The sequence below is a fragment of the Astyanax mexicanus genome, chromosome 21 (assembly GCF_023375975.1).
Source record: "Astyanax mexicanus isolate ESR-SI-001 chromosome 21, AstMex3_surface, whole genome shotgun sequence".
Classification (NCBI taxonomy): Eukaryota; Metazoa; Chordata; class Actinopteri; order Characiformes; family Acestrorhamphidae; genus Astyanax; species Astyanax mexicanus.
Genome location: NC_064428.1, coordinates 34,290,682 through 34,316,231, shown reverse-complemented (window position 1 = coordinate 34,316,231; position 25,550 = coordinate 34,290,682). Strand labels below are relative to the sequence as shown.

The window sequence follows — 25,550 nt, the reverse complement described above, 5'->3', positions numbered from 1 at the left end:
TGGCATTTAATGGTCTCAAAAAGAGAAAAACTAAGTGTATTTCTGTTTCATTTTGTTTTTAAATTCTATTACATTAAGTTCTATTGCAGTTTCTTCCAATCTATTCTATTCCATTCTTTTCTGATCTTATGATTTCATTTAATTTCATTCTGTAACATTGTATATCGTACAGGTTTGATCTGTTCTATTCTGGGAAATTCAGTATTGTATTGATTTTTGTTTCAGTTTGTTTAATTCTATTCAATTCTTTTTATTTTTATTAAGTTCTGTTTTGGTTCCTTTGGCTGTATACTTTCCTTTCGTCTGTGAAATCTGGTCAACACTGTAATCAGACACACCCTTATTTTGTGTGTGTGTGTGTGTGTGTGTGTGTGTTAGACCTGAACACCTGTGGCACGCGGCAGCCCTGTCTGAATGGAGGAACCTGCAGTAACACAGGACCAGACAAGTACCACTGCGCCTGTCCTGAGGGCTACTCCGGCCAGAACTGCGAGAGAGGTGAGACACACACACACACACACACACACATACACACACACACTCACCCACACACATACACACTCTGTATCACTCTATACCCTGGTTAAAGGGGTGTTAGGTCCTGTTTGTTGCATCAGATTAGCTGATGTTGTGGGTGCTGTCGCTCTAACAGGGGTGGGGGGGAGGGGCATGTGTGTGGTTATGGGTAATGTAGTTCAGGTCAGGCTGAATGGCCGGGCTAATGGTGATTAATGGACTGTAGCACTGCAGGGTTGTTTGGGGTCAGCTGAACCCGAGCGCTGCAGGAAAGAGGGAAAAAGAAACAGCACAACTCCTTTCTCACTCGCTCTCGCGCGCTCTCTCTCTCGAAACTCATTTCTCTCTCTAACCAATTAATTACTTTTTTTCTTGCAATTGAATACTCGAATTCAGTTCTCTCTACCATGCCTTCACATTCTCTCGCAGTGTAATTTTCTCTCTCTTCTAAAATGTTGTGCTTTTCAATTCAATTCTCTCGCAATTCAATTCTCTGCCAATTTAGTTCTCTCTCTAATACATTAAATTCACAATCTGTCTTACTATTGAATTCGCTTTCTCTTATGCCAATTTAATTCTCTTTCTCGCAATTCAGATATTTTATTCTTATGCCAATTTATTCTGTGTTCACATTCTCTCACAATTCAGTTCTCTCGCAATTCAGTTCTCTCTTTCTCACACTTACATTCTCTCTCAAAACGTAGTTCTTGTTCTTATGTGTGCGATTCAATTCTCTCGCAATTCAGTTCTCTCTCTTGCAATTCAGATCTTTCATTCTCATGCCAATTCATCCTGTATTCAGATTCTCTCGCAAATTCAGATCTCTTACAATTCAGTTTTCTCTCTCGCAATTCAGTTCTCTCTTTCTCACACTTACATTCTCTCGCAAAATGTAGTCCTTGTTCTTATGTGTGCGATTCAGTTCTCTCGCAATTCAGATCTTTCATTCTCATGTCATTCTTTCATTCTCATTCAATTCATCCTGTATTCACATTCTCTCGCAAATCAGTTCTCTCGCAATTCAGTTCTCTCTTGGTCACACTCACATTCTCTTTCAAAATTTAGTGATTGTTCTCGCCTGTGCGATTCAATTCTCTCGCAATTCAAATTCGGTCTTTATCTCTCTCACTCTCACTTTCTTTTACGTTTTGTCGGCTTTCATTTCTCAAACTAACTTCCCACTTTCTCTTTATTTCTGTCTTTATCTCAGTCTTTTGTTCTTACATTCTCTCTCTCGCAACCTCTTCGTCTCTCACTCTTTCTCTGTACTGTATATATATATATATATATATCACTTTCTCACTTTCACATTCTTTCTCTCTCAGTATGAATGGAGTCAGAAGGAGAACAGGAGGATCCCAGCCAAGCTTAAATAAACACACACACACTTACACACACACTCACACACACACTCACACACACACACACACACACACTCTCACACACACACACACACACACACACACACACACACACACACACACAATAATGCTGGTAATATCAATCATGCCGTGTGTTTCTGAGCCGGTCGGGGAATGGAGTGGAGCCTTAATTGATTTGGACAGAGGAATGCGCCTCAACGTGTGGGGTTCTGCTCTCCCCTTCCCGCCATGTGTGTGTGTGTGTGTGTGTGTGTGTGTGTGTGTGTGTGAGGTTTCCTTACTTGTGGCGGAGGTGTAGTCACTTTTTTCTTTTCTCTTTTCTTTTCTTTGTTCCTTTAAACTCATCTCTTTCTCTCTCTCTCTCTTTTATTTCTCTCATACTTACACGTCTTTTCTTCTTTATTTCTCTTTCACTCTCTCTCTTTATTTTTCCACTTTTCTTCTTCTTTCATCTTTGATTTCTCTCCTCTACTTTCTCTCTCTCTCTCTCTCGCTTTCTCTCTTTCTCCATCTCTTTTGTCTCCTCTCTCTCTCTTTATATTGGTGTGGTCTGTTGGCCGGTATGAGAAAGGACAAAGGGGCTTTCCAGCCTACTGACTGCATCTGATAAAGAGAGAGAGAGAAAAGGAGAGAAAGAGAGAGAGAAAATGAGGGAGAGAACAGGAGGGAGGAATGAGAGAGAGAGAGAGAGTGATTGAAAGGGGAAAACCCAGAGGCTGCAGCGCTCCGGCTGCAGTATCAGAGCCGGGCAGGAGGAGAACAGCAGCAGACATTCACTAATACACTATACACTGTGGACAAAAGTCATGGGACACCTGCTCATTATTCTTTGTTTCTGTAAAATTGTATGGAAGTCCATCATTTATATATCTCTCTAGTAGTATATAACACATGACAATATGCAGATCAGTCAATCAGCTGTCCCTCCTGCCTCGCCTCTAAACCCATACATCACCCAGTGCCCCTCCCAAACTACCCCTCATATAAAATACATGTATATGGAGATAATGAACTAATTATAGGTATTTAATCTCTCTGGTTTCTCTGGTTAGCGGATAACGCCTGTCTGTCGGAGCCGTGTTTTAACGGGGGGAGCTGTGTGGAGAGCAGTCAGGGGTTCGAGTGCCGCTGCTCTCCAGGCTGGACCGGACCCTCCTGCACCATCAGTGAGTGTTCACCCCCTCCTCCACCCTCACAAAACATCCATAACACCTGTATTACACCTTTATTACTGCTGTATTACATACAGATTAACTACATCTTACCTACACTATCTGTACTATTCTTTCATTCTGTGTTCTATTTATATTGTATTTTATCTCTTCTTATTGTTTCGTTCTATTCCTAACTGTTGCTTTCCAATTACGTTATTCTGTTATGTTTGTTTTCTATTCTATTTTATTTTATTGTATTGGTTTCTATTCTGTTTAATTTTCTATTGTATTATATTCTATTGTTTTATTTTCTTTATCTATTCTGTCCATATTGTTTCATTCTATACCAAACTATTCCTTTTCAATTATGTTATTCCATTATGTTTTATTCTATTCAAATGTATTCTATTCTATTGTTTTCTATCCTATTTTCTTTTCTATTGTTTTACATTCTATTGTTCTATATCCTCCTGTTTTATATTCTATTCTATTTCTGTCCCAATTATTCCTTTCCAATTAGGTTATTCTGTTATGTTGTATCCTGTTCTATTTTATTCTATTGGTTTCTATTCTATTTTCTAATCTATTGTTCTATATTCTATTGTTTCAGATTCTACTATATTTCTGTCTTTATTTGTTTCTTCAATTCCCAACTATTCCTTTTAAATTAGGTTATTCTGTTATGTTTTATTCCATTCTATTGGTTTATATTCTATTGTTTTCTATTCTATTCTATTTCTGTTGTTTATGTTTTGTTCTATTTTTGAAAACTATTCCTTTTCAGTTATGTTATTCTGTTATGTTTCATTCTATTCTGTTCTATTCTATTCTATTTCAAACTATTCCTTTTCAATTAGGTTATTAGATTCTGTTTATTCTATTCTATTTTATTCTTTGTTTATTCTTTTTTTAATTCTATTTTCTATTCTATAGTTCTATACTCTATTGTTTTAGATTCTAATCTGTACTATTTCTGTCCTTCTGTCTATGTTTCATTCTATTCCAAACTATTTTTTTCCAATTTGTTTCCATTTCTATTCTGTTTATTTTCAGCACTGCTCCTTAGCTTAATTCTGTTCTATTGGACTCTCTCTATATTCTATCCATCTCCAGTTATTGCATGTATTTTGTAACTCTTAAAATCAGGCTGTTTAATCGGTTTTGTTTCGCTGATCCGTTCCTTTATCAGACGCTGGATACAAACCAGAGCCGTTACTTTACCCTCAGAGAGACACTAAACAGTGACAGATCCAGACCATTACAGGCTGTGTGGCCACCGGCTAACCAGAGACAGAATGTGTGTGTGTGTGTGTGTGTGTGTGTATCTGTGCTGTAACTCCTGCTTCTCCTCTTCCTCAGATGAAGACGACTGCAGTCCGAACCCCTGTAATCACGCCGGTACCTGTGTGGATCTCATCAACGGCTTCAGGTGCCTCTGCCCCTCACAGTGGAGCGGCAAAACCTGCCTGATCGGTCAGTATCTCTATCTGTCTGTCTATCTATCTATCTATCTATCTACCTGTCTGTCTGTCTGTCTGTCTGTCTGTCTCTATCTTTCTCTCTTGTACTCTCTATATTCCTCACTATTGCTCCCTCTCTATCTATCTATCTATCTATCTATCTGTCTGTCTATCTGTCTGTCTGTGTGTCTGTCTGTGTGTCTGTCTCCATCTTTCTCTCTTGTACTCTCTCTATTCCTCACTATTGCTCCCTCTCTATCTATCTATCTATCTATCTATCTATCTATCTATCTATCTATCTATCTATCTAACTATCTATTTCTCTCTCTCATGATCCATCTCTATGTCTCTAATCCTCTTTATCTCTATCTGTCTGTCTGTCTAATGTGTTGCTATGGCATCTGTGGTGGTTGCTGTGTGGTTTCTATGGAGTTGCTAGGTGGTTGCTACAATGTTACTATGGTATCTGTGGTGGATGCTATGATGTTGCAAAGCACCTATCTGTCTGTCTGTCTGTCTGTCCCCCCCCCCTCTCTCAGTCTCTTTCTATTCTTGACTCTATATCTCTATCACAATATCTCTCTATTTATTGTTTTTATTTATCTGTCTGTCTCGCTTTTTCTCTCTGTATCACTTTCTCTGTCTCTATATCTCTCTACGCTTTTATTACTATATCTGTAACCCTCTGTATCCATCACTCCCTTTCTCTGTAATCTCTCACTATATCCCTCTATCACTCTCTCTGTCTTCTCTATCACTCGTTTTTCTTTGTCACTGAGTCTCTCTCTCTCTCTCTCTCTCTCTCTCTCTCTCTCTGTTTGTTTCTGGACTCCCTCGCCCTGGTAACCGACTCAGCCATATAAGAATGTATACAGCGGACCACCGAGAGACCCCCACCTCAGTTTTGTGCTAAACTGCATTCCTGACACGAGGCGTGTTCAGCAGTAACAGACCCTCCCTCACTCTCTCTCTCTCTCTCTTGCTCTCTCTCCCTCTCTCTCTCTCCCTCTCTCTCTCTCCCTCTCTCTCTCTCTCTCTCCCTCTCTCTCTCTCTCTCTCCCTCTCTCTCTCTCTCTCTCTCTCTCTCTCCCCCTCTCTCTCTCTCTCTCTCCCTCTCTCTCTCTCTCTCTCTGCAGATGCTAATGAGTGTGATGAGAACCCGTGCGTGAATGCCCACTCCTGCCGTAACCTGATTGGTGGATACTTCTGCGAGTGCCTCCCTGGTTGGACGGGACAGAACTGTGACATCAGTACGTACCTGCTCATCACTTTCAGACAAAACCTTCTAAAAAAGAAAACGAATTACTAAAGCAAAAGTTTGTTTAAATGTCCAAAAGTGAGGGGGACAGCTTGGGAACAGAGCCCGCATCTGTATAAGTTGTGAGGTGCTATCTTGTGAGTGAGGCTGAATTTGTCCAGCGTGGTCGTGAGTGAGGTCTGATAGTGAGTGCAGATGGATAAGACGCTCCATTCCAAAAAGTGATTCACGGTGTCACATTTGTATCATTAATGCATCATATAGGGCTAACATGGTGGTAGTGATCATGACCTGCGGTGTCTGGCTAGATTTGTCCATGCTTTCGGTGATTTTTTGGTCCATTTTTAAGAGATGTTTGAGTGTAAAGAACCTTCAAACAATAGAAAGCACTTCTAGCCTTCATACAGCTCTGAAAAAAAAACACTTTAGTTTCTGGATCAGTTTCTCAGATTTTGCTATTTATAGGTTTATGTTTGAGTAAAATGAACATTGTTGTTTTATTCTATAAACTACTTTCATGCATCTTGGCATGTTCTCCTCCACCAGTCTTACATGCTGCTTTTGGAAAACTTTTGGATATCTTGATGGCTTGTGATCATCCATCTTCCTCTTGATTATATTTCAGAGTTATTTTAACTTGGTGAAATCAAAGAAACCAATCATTTTTAAGTGGTCAACAATTTCTTCATTTGTTTTGTCAGCAATGGGTGCAACCTAATTAATGTAACTGAATGTAACTGTTGCTTTAAATATGTTTAAACACAACAAAACAACATTTATTTTCATCCAAATTGTGAGCCAATTAAAATATTAAGCCTGGAACCCTCTTTATCACGCTATTACGCAGATTAAATGTTTGCATGTGACATTAGTCACTTGATAAACGACTAGCGCTCGCTAAAGTGCAGCATCTTATCAGTGCCCATTAGCTAGCCGCTAGCTGATAGCGTCCAACTCAAACACGGCCCGACCAGTGTCTCAGGCTCCGGGCCTGGGCTGAACATGGCCCGGTTTCCCCTCCGCCGCTTATCGGGGGGAAAAGCTCAGGAAATCTGACAAGGGCTCTTATCAGCGCTGGCTTTGTTACCGACTCAGATTAGCGAAGAGCTCAGTTTCTGCTTCTGAGAGGGAACCGACTACAAACTGACGGTTTATTATTTCAGCTTTTTTAAAAAGCTTTTCTTTTGTTTCTTTTGCAGATGTTAACGACTGTCAGGGACAGTGTCTGAACGGAGGATCTTGTAAGGTAGGTGTGTCTGAGAATGTATGTGTGTGTGTGTGTGTGTTCGAGTGTGTGTGTGTGTGTGTGTGTTCGAGTGTGTGTGTGGTATTATTCCCCTCAGAAACATCAAGCTTATGTTTTGAGGAGCTTTTCCTCAAACGTTTCCATTGTTTTTGGCCCGGTTTTGCGGTTTTCCTCCCTTTCCTCCCTCTTTTTTTTTTTCCTCTCGCTCTCTCTCTCTCTCTCTCTCTCTCGCTCTCTCTCTCTATTACTCCATCCCTCCATATCCCTGCATATCTTATTCTCTCTCTCTATTTCTCTCTGTCTCATTCTTTATCTCTCTCTCTCTGTTTCTTCATTCCTCCCTTAAAAATAGCGACTGCTGAGTCATGCTTTGGAGAACAGACAGAAAGAAAGAAAGAAAAAAAAGAGAGCAAGAAAGCCATCTGGGAACTGAAAGAGATCGAGAGAGAGAGAGAGAGAGAGAGAGAGAGAGAAGGAAAGTGCGGGTGGGAGGAAGACTGGATGAACACAGTAGATCAGATTTCCATAAACATTCCTGACTCCTGCCAGAAAGAAAGAAAGAAAGAAAGAACGGGAGAGAGAGAGAGGCTTTATTCTTTCCCTCTCTCTCTCTCTCTCTCTCTCTCTCTCGCTCTCCTCCTCCCCGTGTGCCCACACCTCCCTCTCTCTCTCTGTTTTTTTCTTTCCCAGTGTTTTACCTCGGTGAACTCCTCCAGCCTGTGAATGTTTGGTCGGTGCAGATTAAGCTGAAGTGAACAGAAAGCGGCCGAATGTAAACAGGCTGATTGGGATTAATGGGATTATATTGTACTGGGTTTAATGGAACGGCTGTAAACGGCACATTAGGGTTGGAAATGTTAACCTGAACGACTGAACTGCGTGTTTAGTGATGTTGCGTGCAGAGGATTTTGGATTAAAGCATAATGCATTTATTGTAGATGCTTTTGGAAAAGAACAAAAAAGATAAAGCAGAGATTTCAGACCTTAAATAATGCAAATAAAAAAAGTTCATATTCATAAAGTTTTAAGAGTTCAGAAATCAATATTTGGTGGAATAATCCAGGTTTTTAATCACAGTTTTTTTCATGCATCTAAGCATCATGTTCTCCTCCACCAGTCTTACACACTGCTTTTGGGTAACTTTATGCTAATCACTCCTGGTGCAAAAATTCAAGCAGTTCAGTTTGGTTTGATGGTTTGTGATCATCCATCTTCCTCTTGATTATATTCCAGAGGTTTTCAATTTGGTAAACTGGCTTGCCTGCAGAATCTGACAATAGGATGCAATGAGATTAGGTGCGATGTTCATTGCTATCTTACACCCTGTCAACAACAGTCTATTTTCACTCCAACTCGCATCCGAGCTGTTAAAATAGCGTCAGAGTTTAAAAATAAATTCACACTGTTGGTTTGGTGTGGTGGTCTGGAAGTGAGGTGTGTTCAGGTAAATTTTTCTATTTTGACGGTGGGAAACAAACACAGGTGCGCCACTGATTAATTTAAACCCTGACAACAGTCAATAGTCAGCTCATTCCTTTAAATTAGCTGCTGGTGTACCTTTACAACGTGAGCGTGCAGATCAGTATCTGTCTCTGCTGAGACGCACAAAGCAAAGCGCCGCGCTGTTAAGATACGAACGCACCAAAGTCAGAGCTCACCTGCTCGCTCTTAAAGGGAATGACTACTAACACACTAAATGGTTTATTATTAACCACACCCATGATTAATTAAGAGATTTAGTTCATGTCTGCAGGAGTAAACACGAGGTAACCAGCGCATGGCCTTTATTATCCACATGGTTGGGCACGCGCTTGTAAATGTCCAGCAGAGTTTTTTCAGCGCAGATATTTCCAGTTACAGCTAAATTCACGCTTTTAATCCCATAAAAATGCTCTTTATTACCTTTATAATGCCTGATTAAAGGGCTGATTACTGTTGTTTTGCTGCTTTCTCGAGTTTTGAGTGCTCAGCGCTGATTCAGCTCTTGATTGGTCCGGATGTGAGACTCTGGTGATGTCATGGGCCCTGCATTGTTTAATATAGCAATATATATAGTCGAAAAAAGAAGATTTGCAATGTAATTTTTTTCTGTTTTTCAGGACCTTGTGAACGGCTATAAGTGTGTGTGTGCTCCGGGTTTCGCGGGCGAGCACTGCGAGAGAGATATCGACGAGTGCGCCAGCCACCCCTGCCTCAACAGGGGGCGGTGCCAGGATGATGTCAATGGATTTCAGTGCCTCTGTCTGCCTGGTTTCTCAGGAAACCTGTGCCAGGTGAGCGAGTGATGAATGCACCCACACACACACTTATACACACTTACACACGCATGCAGACACACCCTGCCATGCCCCAAACCACTTACAGCATTCCTTCCTCAAATCCATGTCTTAAACCTGGCCTTACAATCCAACACAACCCCAGTTGTGTCATCAGCTTCACTTTCTCACCGCATCCTGATTTAAGCCTTTTATCACAATTTGATTAGTTTATACAGCTCCCTCCAGCTCCAAACCACAAGCGTCGTTCCCCTTCATCTGGGGCCGTCCGGGTCCCACCCGACCCCGCCGCCGCTCCCGCTCCACCCAAACACAGTCAAGTCCGTTCATGTTCCTCCCGAGACGAACTACAGCCTGTTCCTCTCTCTGAAACACCGCCGGCTCACCTTCCCTATCAAAGCACATTACAGCCTTCTCTCGCTCTGAGTAAATACATTAGCTCAGATATCCCCGTCTGATAGCACCGCTGTAGCATTCTCTATCATAAAACATTAGCATTGCTGCTAATGAAAAAAAAATCATCATAGTTTTCTTTGATTTTACCAAATTAAAAACCTCTGGAATATAATCAAGAGGAAGATGGATGATCACAAGCCATCAAACCACCAAACTGAACTGCTTGAATTTTTTACACCAGGAGTAAAGCAGCATAAAGTTATCCAAAAGCAGTGTGTAAGACTGGTGGAGGAGAACATGATGCCAAGATGCATGAAAAAAACTGTGATTAAAAAACACCAGGGTTATTCCAGCAAATATTGATTTCTGAAGCCATTTCTCATTTTCTGCAAACTGACTAAAATATTTGTTCATTTTAATGTTCATTTTACTCAAACGTGAACCTATAAATAGCAAAATCAGAGCCACTGATGAGCCACAGAAACTGAAGTGCACTTTTTTTTGTTTTACACAGCTGTATATTTCTGTCAATAAATTAAACGTTTCTAAGTTCACCACATAAAACATGAAGGTAACATGAAATATCTTGGGTTCAAACAAAAAGTGAGCGATATGGTCCTAAAATAATATCACAATTTTTTTGTGATTTAATTTTTTTATTATTATTATTATTATATTCTTGCCAATATGACAAAACACTAAATTAAAAAAAAAAGAATTATTTAAAAAAATACACTGCAAAAAAAATTATAGCCCATTTTTTGCACTATAAGGCACATTTAAAATCCTTTAAAATCGTCAGTGCCAGTACCAGCCAGGTATTAAGGAGCCGTAAAGCCACTCTGCTGGAGTATAGAGTTATACAGGAGTTTCAGTGAAGTTTCTCCAGCACTAAGGCCAGGGCAGTATTAGCATTATCCTCTAATCACCGCCCTAGCTCTTTCGCCGTTCACAGGTGAGTTTTGTCGGCCTGTAGCCTGCTGCAAAACCTGGCTAGCACTGCTGGAGCAGCATTAGCATTACCCGCTAACTGCGCTCAGCGCTAGCTCTCTTTCACCGTTCAGAGCGGAGTATATTGGACTGCAGCCTTTATGTTTACTGTGTTAAAACAAGCTACGTGGAACGAACCACTAGCTAATTTCACCCTCAGCGTTCTTCAGTGTAACTCTGTTGGGCGGCTAATGCTAATGCTTCAGCCTTAGTCCTGGACAAATTCAGGAATCTATGCTTACTGTAAATAACCAGAAGTGCTTTACTCACCCAAATAAACAGTTTTCAGGAGAGAAATGTAAATGTGTAGATTAACATCCAGCACTCGTTTAGCTTTAAAATAAAGTCTTTTTTGTTACAGTTTTGTTTACGTAGCTTAGCTTTACTTAACTTAGCTAGCAGGAATAAGTATAACTTGAAACACTTTCTCTATCTAATTTAATTGAATCTCCCCTTAAATATACAAGTATTTTAGTTAACAATTTAGTTAACTAGTATTTTAGTTAACACCACTTATATAAATATAATAGCAATTTACATTTCTTAAATTCATTACTTTATTTAAATTTAAAATATACACTATAAAAAACTTCTTAAGCGTCTTAAGTAGAAAAAATGCGATTAATCGATTTAATCTGATTAAATCTTTTTAATCGATTGGAAGCACTAGTTGTAACATTATTACTTATTAATAGGACTATACGACTTAAAAAAAATACTTATCTGCACTCTGAAATTCCCACATTCCAGTTCAAACAGAACAGAGCATAAAACATTAGCATGGAGATAAGTTCCTGTAGCGTAGCCAATTAGCATAGCCGTGTCCCTGTTTATTATTCTGTGCTAACTCATCGGTTTTATCATGTATAGTGAGTGACTCATCCTGTGTGATGGTCATGTTCGTTCATGCTACGTTAACATATTAGCCTGGACCTGCATGCTCATCTGTCATAAACACGTTGGCTGAGTCACATTAGTGCTTTCTCGTGAAATGGCTGACCTGACTTCCATGGAATTAGCGCTCTAGTGCTAGCAGGGTGTAACAAAACATATTAGCGCCTGTTTTTCACACCGTTAGTCCTGTGTAGAGGAGAAAGTAACAGACACGCCAGATGTTTAAAGTGTTTTATACCTAATTAAACAAGTCTAAAGTGTTTTAAAGTTAATTAAACAAGTCTAAAGTGTTTTAAAGTTAATTAAACAAGTTTAAAGTGTTTTAAAGTTAATTAAACAAGTTTAAAGTGTTTTAAAATTAAAATAAGGACCAGCAGAGAGTTAAATTATGATTTGATGATTCTTATACATCTTCCAATAAATGTAGAATTAAACCTTTCCCTTCAGTCAGAATTATACAAGAATAAAAAAAATCCCAATATTAGTTGCATTAACTATAGCTAAAAAATTCTATATATATATTTTATATATATTTTTTCTTTTTCTTTCTTCTTTCTCTCTTGTTTTTTCTGTCTGTTGATTTTTTTCATTTTATTATTAATATAATATATGTCCTTAATATATGTCCTTCCTTAAGAATATTGCATTGTTGCAGAGTGAAATAAAGTATTAGACCTCAATAAGGGGGGGAGAAAAAGAAAAAAAAAGAATTAAACCTTTCATGGAGAGTAGAGACAGTTCAGGTTGATTTATACTTTTATAAACTATATTTATTATATTTTATTGTATTTTTTTTTCTGTTTTGCATCTGTTTACACTTATTTAAACCACCTTAAAGTGTTTTAAAGTTAAAATCAGGACCAGCAGAGAGTTATGATGATTTGATGATTCTTATTCTTTCAATAAATGTAGCGTTAAACCTTTCCTGGAGAGTAGAGACCGTTCAGGCTGATTTATACTTTTATAAAATATATTTACGATGTTTAATTTTTCTGTTCTGCATCTGTTTACACCTAATTAAACAACTTTAAAGTGTTTTAAATTTAAATCAGGACCAGCGGAGAGTTATATTAGGACAAATGTAGAATTAAACCTTTCCTGGAGAGTAGAGACAGTTCATTCTGGTTTATATTTCTATAAAATATATTTATAATATTTCATTGTATTTTTTTCTGTTCTGCAGCTGTTTACACTTAATTAAACATCTTTAAAGTGTTTTAAAGTTAAAATCAAAATCAGGACCAATTATATATATATACATATATATATATCAATTATATGATGGTTTGATGATTCTTATTCTTTCAATAAATGTAGAATTAAAACTTTCCTGGACAGTAGAGACAGTTCAGGCTGATTTATACTTTTATAAAATATATTTATAAATGTATTTTTTCCCTTTTTTCCCCTGTTCTGCAGCTGGATATTGATTACTGTGTAGGAAACCCCTGTCAGAACGGCGCTCAGTGTTTAAACCTGGCGAATGATTATTACTGTAAATGTCCGGATGATTATGAGGGTAAAAACTGCTCCCACCTCAAAGACCACTGCCGGACCACGCCCTGCCAAGGTACACCTTTACTTGTTCTTACGTTTTTACACAGGTGTGCTGATTTTACCTGCTTGTTTCTGCTTGTTGGATATGTGTGTGGGATCCCCTGCATTATAGAAAACCTGCAGTGAAGAATATTGGATTTATTGGTAATAAATTTTACAGAATACCGAACACATTTTTTTCACAATTGTATAAATTAAATAGCATAAATATACCTTTGTCTTTACTTTTTTAAGGGAAAAGCCATCATTTTGTATTAATTAGTCTTTTCACATATCAGACTTATTTAGGCATTTTGTATGGCATCACATCAGTGTTAAGTCAAGTCGGGGGCGCAAAAATACCAGGTGAAACAAATAAACCTGCTAATTTTTTATAGTTGCGTGTGTAAATTTACTTCTCGTGAGCACAAATGTGAAACTCCGAGCAAAAAACGAGAATCGTGTTGCTGATGTAGAATTACATTGCCGAGTAGCATGACAGCGCTGACGCTCGGAGGAAAGCGCAGCGACTCGGTTCTGATACACCAGCTCACAGACGCAGCCTTGTGCTGATCCACATCACCCTTTGTTGAGTGATGAGGGGAAAGAGCACCAGCTACTACTGTAACCACCCAGAGAGAGCAAGGCTAATTGTGCTCTCTCGGGGCTCCAGTAGCTGATGGCAAGCTGCATGAACAGGATTCGAACCCTTCAATCTTCTGATCATAGTGGCAGCACTTAAAAGGTCCTTGTGCCCCTACTTTTGACACTGATGTGACACCATAATTTTGGTCCAAATAATTTCAGCTGCTTCTATTAAAATTCCTAGAAAGACAATGTTTTAGAGATGATACTGTACTGAGAACTTTCTGTACACTGATGATACAGGATGTATGAATGTTCTTTTATATATTTATAAGCGCTCCTGCTGGAGTGTCTGTGAGCATTTTCCAGCTGTTCGAGGTACAGAATGGTTTAGATGGTGCCGAATTCTCCAGCCTCTTTTTCCATGTGTCTCAGTGACAGTAATTGTAGCGCTGACACGACCGCAGGTTCATCTCTATCAGCTTAAAGCCTTCCTACAAAAAGAGCCAGAAGCTCAGGCTTAGCTTCATATCGGGTCATATCTCAGCTCACAGCCTCCGTGTCTCCGGACGTCTAGACTCCGCCGATACACTCGCGCACTGTCGCACGCTCTCGCACTCTCACACTCTCACACTCTCACACACACCCCTGAAACGCTATCCCGCAGTACGGGATGTTCTGAGGTTTTAATGGAGACGGCCGAATAGCCGGAGAAGGTTTTTTTAGCCGTCGCATTACTGAGGCTATCTTCAGCCCCCTCACACCCCCCTCACCCCCCCACCCCGACTCCCTCGGCCGGTTTGATGTCATGCCATTGTACCAGGGCGGTCCCCGGGGGCCCTGTTGCCGTGGGAACAGTTGCGATTGGGTTACAGGGCGAGGGTGGCAGCGGTTGCCCGGGCGGGCGGGGGGCGCAGACTACCCGACGACTCCGCTAAGCTTTAGCACGTCGCTATCTGACCCGCGGGCAGATCTGTCAGCAGCTCTGGAGCGCGAGATCCTCTGTGATGATTCGAGGTTCGAGGGGGAAGACAAAGAAGATGATAAAGTCTGTTAACCCCTTACATATCTGAACATCATACACACATATGTAATATTTTCTACTATATTAAATGGCTCATTTAAATATCCAATTAAAAATTTTTAGATAAAATATATGGTTAGAAAATGTTTCTTTTTTTGCCAAATTAAAGCTCAAAAACTTGTGTTTCTGATATATAACCAGTTTTTCATGTTTTGAAGGACTTCATTTAACAATATATATACATAATGCATTTTTTCTACCTTTGAAAATTTAAAAAAGTATACAATACATAATTTAATTTTTTAATGCCTGGTTTTTAGATATATAACGTAAATCTATACAAAGTGTAAATTCATGAAATATAAAAAAAAAACATTTTCTCTGCTTATTTCAATGAGATGATTATATATATATATATATATATATATATATATATATATATATATATATACTATAAGAGAGGGAGAACAGGTTTTTCATGTTTTTGAGGCCTCTATTTAGCAAAATTTTTTTTACAGTTTTTACCTTTTCTACTGTTCATAACCATGTTCTACCTTTTTTCATGGATGTATAATCAAATTGAAAATTTAAAAAGTATAAAATACATTTGTGGCTTTTTTAAATGTTTGTTTTAACTATAGATATTCGTTTTCTTTTGACACCCACATTAAGCCCCGCCTCTTTTGCTCTCTCTCCGCAGTGATTGACAGCTGCACGGTTGCCGTGGTATCAAACAGCAGCGCAGGCAGCGTGCGGTTTATCTCCTCTAACGTGTGCGGACCTCACGGACGCTGCCGCAGCCACGCCGGCGGACACTTCAGCTGCGAGTGTGACGAGGGATTCACCGGCACCTACTGTCACGAGAGTGAGTTTCACCATACTCATTTACTGTAACTACTATAAATGATTCAGTATCTATCGTGAATGATTCAGTATTTGCTAAAATGATCCAGTATCTACTACAAATGATCCCAAATCTACTATGATTCAGTTACTGCTATAAGTTAGACAATATGCACTGTCAATGATTCGATATCTACTATAAATGATTCAGCATCTACAGTACTATAAATGAATCAGTATCTACTATAAATGATTCAGTATCTATTATAAATGATTCAGTTGCTACTATAAATTATTCAATATCTACTATAAATGATTCAGTATCTACTTTAAATGATTCAGTTGCTACTATAAATGATTCAGCATCTACAGTACTATAAATGATTCAGTATCTACTATAAATGATTCAGTTGCTACTATAAATGATTCAGCATCTACAGTACTATAAATGATTCAGTATCTAAAATAAATGATTCAGTATCTACTATAAATGATTCAGTATCTACTTTAAATGATTCAGTTGCTACTATAAATGATTCAGCATCTACAGTACTATAAATGATTCAGTATCTACTATAAATTATTTGAAATCTACTATAAATGATTTAGTAACTAATATAAATTATTCATTATTTGCTAACATGACCCAGTGTCTACTATAAATGATTCAGTATCTACTATAAATGATTCAGTATCTACTATAAATGATTCAGTATCTATTATAAATGATTTAGTTGCTTCTATAAATGATTCAGTATCTACTATAAATGATTCAGCATCTACTATAAATGATTCAGTATCTACTATAAATGATTCAGTATCTACTATAAATGATTCAGTATCTATTATAAATGATTCAGTTGCTTCTATAAATGATTCAGTATCTATTATAAATGATTTAGTATCTACTGTAAATGATTCAGTATCTACTATAGATGATTCTGTATCCGGTTTATATTTTTAGGATATTAACATCTCTTTCTGTCTCTCTCTTTCAGATATAAATGATTGTGAGAGCAGTCCGTGTGGTAATGGAGGGACGTGTATTGATAAAGTGAATGTGTATCAGTGTATCTGCGCTGACGGCTGGGAGGGACCAAACTGTGAAACCAGTAAGAACTTTTCATTTTTAGTTAAAGTCTTTTTTTAGTTTAGTTCAGTTTAAAAAGCCCAGTAATCAAACCTGTCTGATTTTTGACCCAATATTATAGTATTATATAGTATCATAGTGTTTTTCCTTTTGTTAATTGTGTGTATATATATGATTGTATTAAAGATATAGACGACTGCAGCACTAACCCGTGCCGGGACCGCGGCGTGTGTCGAGACCTGGTGAACGACTTTTACTGCGAGTGCAAGAACGGCTGGAAGGGAAAGACCTGTCACTCACGTAAGCCCCGCCCCTTTTCTCTCTGCCTCTCTCTCTATGTGGTCTGTGATTGGTGGAGATACTGAGCGTACAGTATTTTGATGCGGTTTGGTGATTTTGTGCAGGTGAGAGTCAGTGTGATGAGGCCACCTGTAATAACGGAGGGACGTGCAGCGATGAGGGGAACTCCTTTAAGTGCATGTGCACACCTGGGTGGGAGGGGACCACCTGTAATATAGGTAAGCATGTTTTTTATTATTTATTAAGATCAAACTGTTCCATTTACAGCTATATAACGTTAGTAGATGATAATTCCCGCTAGTCTTTGTATTGTGGTGATTTATGAAATTAACTATCTATGTTCGTATGTGTGCGTGTGTGCGTGTGTGTGTGTGTGTGTCTACAGCGAAGAACAGCAGCTGTCTTCCCAGTCCGTGTGAGAACGGAGGCACCTGTGTGGTCAGCGGAGACGGCTTCACCTGTGTGTGTAAAGAGGGCTGGGAGGGTCTGACCTGCAGCCAGAGTAAGAGAGCACTTTATATACCCTTTTATATACAGGGGTCGGACAATGAAACTGAAACACCTGTCATCATTTTAGTGTGGGAGGCTTCATGGCTAAATTGGAGAAGCCTGGTGTTCAATCTTCATTAATTGCACATTATTGCACCAGAAAGAGCAGAGTGTGAAGGTTCAATTAGCAGGGTAAGAGCACAGTTCTGCTCTAAATATTACAATGTACACAACATTATGGGAGACATACCAGAGTTCAAAAGAGGACAAATTGTTGGTGCACGTCTTGCTGGAGCATCTGTGACCAAGACAGCAAGTCTTTGTGATGCATCAAGAGCCACGGTATCCAGGGTAATGTCAGCATACCACCAAGAAGCACCAACCACATCCAACAGGATTAACTGTGGATGCTGTAAGAGGAAGCTGTCTGAAAGGGATGTTCGGGTGCTAACCCGGATTGTATCCAAAAAACATAAAACCACGGCTGATTAAATCACGGCAGAATTCAATGTGCACCTCAACTCTCCAGGTGTTTCAGTTTCATTGTCCAACCCCTGTGTATATATGATGTAGAAACCCAGTAATCATCGTACACTCTATAATTTATACTAAACAACCTAAAACTAAAGGTTTGTGAACATCTGCTCATCCATGGTTCCATCACTGACATTTGTTTAACCTAAAAGAGCCCATGGTGAGCTTCTGTATGTGTCACAGACCCTTTAAAAGCAGGGTAGGTGTGCAGAGTGGGCCACTATGATAGGTAGATTGCTGGTTCGAATCCCAATCATGCAGCTTGCCATCAGCTGCCAGAGCCCTGAGAGAGCACAATTGGCCTCCTATAGCGATGTTGATCAGCACATGGCTGCGTCTGTGAGCTGATGTATCAGAACCGAGTCGCTGTGCTTTCCTCCGAGCATTAGCGCTGTGATGCTACTCTGCAATGCTACCGCATGAGCAACAGTTCAAAAAGAGGTGGAGTCTGACTTTACATGTATCAGATAATGGGTGTGAATCTGTGTTTATTTTACTTTAGTTACAGACTGTAAGATAAAATTAAACTAGCTCTTTTTAAAAATGTATTTTTAGCTTCTACAGCTCTGTAACACCCATTTAACCATTCAAACTTGTAAATTTATGTTTTACGATTCCGTATAATTAGTTCAGAGCTGATTTTTTGAAAAAATGTTAAAATACAAGTTATGAAATTGTTGTCCTTTATGCAAGTTATATGAAAATATGTAGTACAGTGAAGAGACACCTTTGGGTCAAAAATAACATTTGTTAGTAATGTCTTCAGTGTAAAATCTCATTTATACATTAATTTTTGAGTAATTTTTATTTTTTTTTCATTCCAGACTCGAATGACTGCAACCCACACCCATGGTAAGCCATTCCCACACATAGTTAACCTATATACACATAAAACTGCACCCCAGAGAGTCTCAGTATGTATCTGTCACACCCTGCCCCTCAACTAGTGCTGGACGATATGGCCAAAATTTATATCACGATATATTCCTTAAATTTCGGTCGTTACGATATAATTTCGATATCGATATAAATACTTTGAAGGCCCCAGAAAACTGCTAAGAAGCCCTGCAATCCCTGCAGCACTGCAAATTTAAATTATTATATAACTGTGTATTTGCACTTTTTGTATGGCTGGCATCAGATACCCTCATTATATGCACATCTATCTATCTATCTATCTATCTATCTATCTACCTATCTATCTATCTATCTATCTATCTATCTATCTATCTATCTAATGGAAATCTGTACCTACTACTGTCTGAAAATTTAATTTAAGCCTTTGAAACCTCCTTTCACAAAAACTTTAATACTTTAGAAATAAAAGTAGTCAAAATAAATCAATGCTGTTTATAATACTGATTATAACTGAAAAAAGGTAAATATATATATATATATATATATATATATATATTTTTTTTTTTCTGCCACACCCTTTCCCATAAAGTTACCTTTTTTTACTAATATTTTTATTACACTGTTTTTTTAAACAAAAACACATTCACTGCCCTCCACTTCCTCCTACCCCCCTTCACACGCAGCTCACATGGTTCCTCACGAACCCTGAGGAGTTTCAGGATGTGATTAGATCAGGATCCCCCTCAGCATTCATCACACAGTGAACAGCAGATCCTTATCAGTGCTCGCGTTGACCTCTGACCCCTGCGCTTGACCTTCCCTTTCAGCTACAACAGTGGGACCTGTGTGGACGGAGATAACTGGTACCGGTGTGAGTGCGCCGCGGGCTTCGCCGGACCCGACTGCCGCATCAGTGAGTAAATAACCGGCTTTAGCATTAGCGCCACGCTAATGAGTCACGCACAGCTAGTAGTAGGAAGCTGTTTGAAGTACACTATAGTATATTGTATTTTTCGCACTATAAGGTGAACTGAATTATAATGTGCACTATCAATGAACGTCTATTTTTATACATAAGGCGCATTTTAAGCGACACTAGTAAGGAACAGCGGTGTCGCCATGTTTCCCTTTTAATTCAGCAGGTCTTACCGCTGGGTAGTGGTGGGTGGGTAGTTAACTAAGTTAAGTAAAGCTAAGCTAAGTAAACAAACCTGTAATTCTTAAAAATAAAACATTTTCTTTTAAAGTCAAACGAGTGCTGGATGTTAATCTACACAGATTTCTCTCCTGAAAACTGTTTATTTGGGTGTGTAAAGCACTTCCGTTTATTTAAAGTAAGATTATATTTCAAAATTTCTGGAGAATTAGCATTAGCGGCAAACCGTTAGCATTAGGTAATGCTACAGCAGTGCTAGCCGGGGTAGCATCAGGCTACAGGCTGATAATACTCACCTGAACAGGGAAATAGTTAGAGGTTAGCTTGGTTAGTGGCTAATGCTAATGCGAGTGCTGCTCTAGCTAGTACTGCTCTAGTGCTAGCTGGGGTTAGCTGCAGCTAGCGCTTAGCTCATGTAATGGCTAATGCTAATATTGCTCCAGTCTCTCCAGTCAGGTAAAGAGGCTAGCTCTTCTGCCATTGGTCAGTCTGTGTGTTTATATTAAAGCCAGGGTGCTAGACTAGTACTGTCTGTATTTGTATCGATAATGCTAACACAGACTGTTTGATAAAAAATGTCTAATAACACAGAAATAACTGTTTTTTTTTTTATGTAGTTTTTATTTTCTGTTCTCATTGCCGCAGATATTAACGAGTGTCAGTCGTCTCCGTGTGCGTTCGGCTCCACCTGCATCGACGAGATCAACGGCTACCGCTGCTTGTGTCCGCCGGGGAGAACCGGGGCCAGGTGCCAGGAAGGTACGCAATTTAAACAACTACATTACCCACAATGCATCCCAGCAGAGCATTTTTCTCACTTATATTATAGCATTATAGCAAAATATGAAGTAGTGCGACCCGTAGCGTAGCAGCAACTGTAATAAACTAATAACTAATATCCGTGGTTGATATGTTATATTGAACATTGATACAGAAAGCTCAGGTTTATGGTATATATTTTTACTTTTTTTACAGTTTTTATTTTTACTTTTCTAAGTTATTTTAAACATATTTGCAAAAAATATATATTTTGCTTATATACTACTCAGAAAGTAGTTTTAGTGTTTTAGAGTTTTGCCAAAACTCTAAAACACTAAAGCACGTTAAGGAAAAAAATTAAATACATTTATTTTTCCAGTTTAAAAAAGCCACAGCCGATTTGTGGATGGAAAAATTCTAAAATCACTTAATCTAAAATTTTTATTTGAATGAATACATTCTTATCATGTTCAGACATTGGAATTAAAATAGAAAAATATTTAAATATCATAAATAAATAAAAAATATATGTAAATACAGTACAGACAGGTTTTACACTGTACAAATTAGGCCAGAATTATCTATTTATTCTAATATGGGTCCTGTTGGTTCGGCAGTAACGGGACGTCCCTGTATGGTGGGGGGTCGGATGGTGGCTGATGGGTCGAGGTGGGAGGAGGACTGTAACTCCTGCTACTGTCAGAACGGCCGAACGTCCTGCACCAAGGTACACCATTACACTATTACATCACTACACCATTACACTATTACATCACTACACCATTACACTATTACATCACTACACCATTACACTATTACATCACTACAGCATTACAACATTACATCACTACAGCATTACACTATTACATCACTACAGCATTACACTATTACATCACTACAGCATTGCACTATTACATCACTCCAGCATTACACTATTACATCACTACAGCATTACACTATTACATCACTACAGCATTACACTATTACATCACTACAGCATTACACTATTACATCACTACACCATTACACTATTACATCACTACAGAATTACACTATTACATCACTACAGCATTACACTATTACATCTCTACAGCATTACACTATTACATCACTACAGCATTACACTATTACATCACTACAGCATTACACTATTACATCACTACAGCTTTACACTATTACATCACTACACCATTACACTATTACACTGTTACATCACTCCAGCATTACACTATTACATCACTACAGCATTACACTATTACATCACTACAGCTTTACACTATTACATCACTACAGCATTACACTATTACACTATTACATCACTACACCATTACACTATTACACTGTTACATCACTCCAGCATTACACTATTACATCACTACAGCATTACACTATTACATCACTACAGCATTACACTATTACATCACTACACCATTACACTATTACACTATTACATCACTACACTATTACACTATTATATCACTCCAGCATTACACTATTACATCACTACAGCATTACACTATTACATCACTACAGCATTACACTATTACATCACTACAGCACTATACTATTACAGCACTACCGCATTACACTATTACATCACTACAGCATTACACTATTACATCACTACACCATTACACTATTACATCACTACAGCATTACACTATTACATCACTACAGCATTACACTATTACATCACTACAGCATTACACTATTACATCACTACACCATTACACTATTACATCACTACAGCATTGCACTATTACATCACTCCAGCATTACACTATTACATCACTACAGCATTACACTATTACATCACTACACCATTACACTATTACATCACTACAGCATTACACTATTACATCACTACACCATTACACTATTACATCTCTACAGCGCTAAAAACATCACAGTTCATAATGCCGTTTATAAATGAAAGCTGCTCTTCCTGATTAATCTATAGATAATCTGATGTTTCTTCTCTCTCTGTTTGATCCTGTTAATTAATTAAGTTATCTCTTTAATCTCATCCTTTATGTCTGAAACGTCTATCTGAGGAGATTAAAGCAGAGAGATAGCTCACATTAGTGCTATCAGCTAACTCCTCTCAGGGTAATTACTCAGATCTCAGGTTACTGATGCAGCAGAGCGAAGAGCGACAGGGTAACAGTTTCAGCAGTAATACAGCAGTAATAACTGACATAGACTATAAACTAATATATAAACTACAGACAACATTTCTCCCAAATTTAAAATACAAATATTTTAGTCATTTTGAGCAGAAAATGAGAAATGTCTGAAATAACAGAAAAGATGCAGAGCTTTCAGACCTCAAATAATGCAAAGAAAACGAGTTTATATTCATAAAGTTTAAAGAGTTCAGAAATCAATATTTGGTGGAATAACCCTGGTTTTTAATCACAGTTTTTTTCATGCATCTTTGCATCGTGTTCTCCTCCACCAGTCTTACACCCTGCTTTTGGATAATTTTATGCTGCTTTACTCCTGGTGCAAAAATTCAAGCAGTTCAGTTTGGTTTGATGGTTTGTGATCATCCATCTTCCTCTTGATTATATTCCAGAAGTTTTCAATTTAGTAAAATCAAAGAACCTCATCATTTTAAGTATTTACTATACATTCCTAAGTATTTACTAGACAAGTTTAGTAACTTTACAAAAGAGATATAAAACCTTCTTAACTTCCAATGGAAGTCAATGTAAAAAGAGTTTAGTTCAGGTCATTTTGAAGAATTTCTATTGGCTCATTTATTAAGACATTTTTACTCAGTGTTAAGCACAGTTCATGAGTTCAAATAATGTAATAAAATAAAAATAGAAAAAAAAATGAAGATACTCGTTTTTCATTGAATAGCAATGAAATACTGTACTTTAGTATTTACGTATTTACTATAAGTTTTCTAAACTAAATATTTACTCTTATTCACTAGGAATGATTATCTATTTACTTTAAATCATCAATTACTCACTTGAAATTGATTGAATTCAGTATGTACTATAAAATAAGTATTTACTAGAATACTTTTTTTACTGTAGAATCATTGTTACTATTGATACTATGTATTCTTTTTTACTGTACATAATTTAGTAATTTCTATACATTATAATTTTGTTATAATAATTTTTAAGTAATTATTAATATTAAAGTATCTGCTGTCCCGCTGCAGCTGTGGTGCGGTCCGAGGTCCTGCCGGGTGGTCGGAGGGGGGCGGGGCGACTGTCCCGCGGGTCAGTCCTGCGTCCCGCTGCGGGAGGAGCACTGCTTCGTCAAGCCGTGTCCCGTGCAGGGCGAGTGCCGATCGGGTCAAAGGTCACCGGTCCGGAACCAGTGTCACCCGGAGAGCAACTGCGCCAACGTCACCTTTACCTTCATCAAGGACAGCATGCCTCAGGTGAGATTACCTGCTGCAGCAGCGGGTGAGGGGGCGGAGCCTGGAGGTTACACTAGTTATAATCATATTAGGGCTGGACGATATTGTAAAGAAAATTATTATTTTGATTTATAACTCGATTATAACTTTTATTTCTTTTTTTTTTCATGAATAGTCAGCAGCTCTACAGGCAGCTTTAATATTAAACACGGTGCAAACATATTTCAGTAAATAAAAGTGTAAAATATGTAAATCACTGCCTTCAATACCTGTTCTTTACAGGTTTCTGACAGAATCAAATGTTCATCTATTAAAATTCTATTTATATTCAGCTTCTATATATAAATATGTACAATATCCATTATCCCATTTAGAAAATCACATTAAAACAGTAACTCAAACTCAGCCCTAAATCATATTTTTTATTTATTAAAGATAGTGAATAAAGTTAATAATAAAAAAATAAAATAAATTCATAAAAACTTAAGATTTAAAAAATATATAATTATATTTTGTATTTAATTATTATTATGTATTTAATACTAAATCAAAAATGCTGAATGAACAAATATTTTACATAAAAAATAGTTACTGATTTATTAATGTAATTATAATAATGATTGAGTTAAACACAATATAAAGTATTTAAAAATATAGAATATGAGGGTTTCAAAATGCTAATTTACAATATTTCCCTTTACACAGAGTGAGATATTACTGTATACAATAAAATCTATAAAATCACTCGCTGTTACACCTTTGTATGCGATATATATTTACCTGTATTATTCTGTAATATTTTTCTATCATATATATTTCTCGGTCTCTGTGCTGCAGGGTGTAACGGTGGAGCAGGTGTGTCGGGAGTTACGGAGTCTCTCTGTGGTGAAGAACCTCTCCTCCGAGTTCTTCATCTCCATAACCTGCGAGCCGTCCACCACCTCCAGCAACGAGATCCACGTCACCATCGTACGAACATATTCTCTTATATTTCTTCATATCCTCGTATATTCCCCTTATATTCCCTTTATATTCTCTCATATTCCCTTATATTAAACTTATATTCCTCATATTATCATTTTATTCCCTTATATTTCCCTTATAATTCTTAATATTCCCATTATATTCCCTCATATTCTCATATATTCCCCTTATATTCTGTCAAATTCCCCAATATTCCCCATATATTCTCTCATATTCCATTATATTTCCTCACTATTCCTTAATTTTTCCCTCATATTTCCCAATATTCCCTTTATATTTCCTCATATTCCCCATATATTCTCTCATATTCCCCAATATTCCCTTATATTTCCTCATATTCCCCATATATTCTCTCATATTCCCCAATATTCCCTTATATTCCCTCATATTCCCCATATATTCTTTCATATTCCCTCATATTTCCTCATTATTCCT

At 37.8% G+C, this 25,550-nt stretch overlaps 1 protein-coding gene across 1 annotated transcript in view; it reads left to right on the top strand.

The window, feature by feature from the left end:
* Nucleotides 1-25,550, top strand: part of jag1a (jagged canonical Notch ligand 1a) — a 54,117-nt gene that overhangs the window by 22,944 nt on the left and 5,623 nt on the right. The window contains exons 7-24 of the mRNA XM_022674537.2: nucleotides 379-498; nucleotides 2,951-3,064; nucleotides 4,412-4,525; nucleotides 5,649-5,762; nucleotides 6,970-7,016; nucleotides 9,116-9,289; nucleotides 12,992-13,142; nucleotides 15,418-15,582; nucleotides 16,559-16,672; nucleotides 16,837-16,950; nucleotides 17,055-17,168; nucleotides 17,336-17,452; nucleotides 18,798-18,825; nucleotides 19,659-19,744; nucleotides 20,633-20,746; nucleotides 21,364-21,473; nucleotides 23,928-24,152; nucleotides 24,969-25,100. Coding sequence (XP_022530258.2) covers nucleotides 379-498; nucleotides 2,951-3,064; nucleotides 4,412-4,525; nucleotides 5,649-5,762; nucleotides 6,970-7,016; nucleotides 9,116-9,289; nucleotides 12,992-13,142; nucleotides 15,418-15,582; nucleotides 16,559-16,672; nucleotides 16,837-16,950; nucleotides 17,055-17,168; nucleotides 17,336-17,452; nucleotides 18,798-18,825; nucleotides 19,659-19,744; nucleotides 20,633-20,746; nucleotides 21,364-21,473; nucleotides 23,928-24,152; nucleotides 24,969-25,100 — 2,153 coding nt within the window. The remainder of the gene's footprint in view (nucleotides 1-378; nucleotides 499-2,950; nucleotides 3,065-4,411; nucleotides 4,526-5,648; nucleotides 5,763-6,969; nucleotides 7,017-9,115; nucleotides 9,290-12,991; nucleotides 13,143-15,417; nucleotides 15,583-16,558; nucleotides 16,673-16,836; nucleotides 16,951-17,054; nucleotides 17,169-17,335; nucleotides 17,453-18,797; nucleotides 18,826-19,658; nucleotides 19,745-20,632; nucleotides 20,747-21,363; nucleotides 21,474-23,927; nucleotides 24,153-24,968; nucleotides 25,101-25,550) is intronic.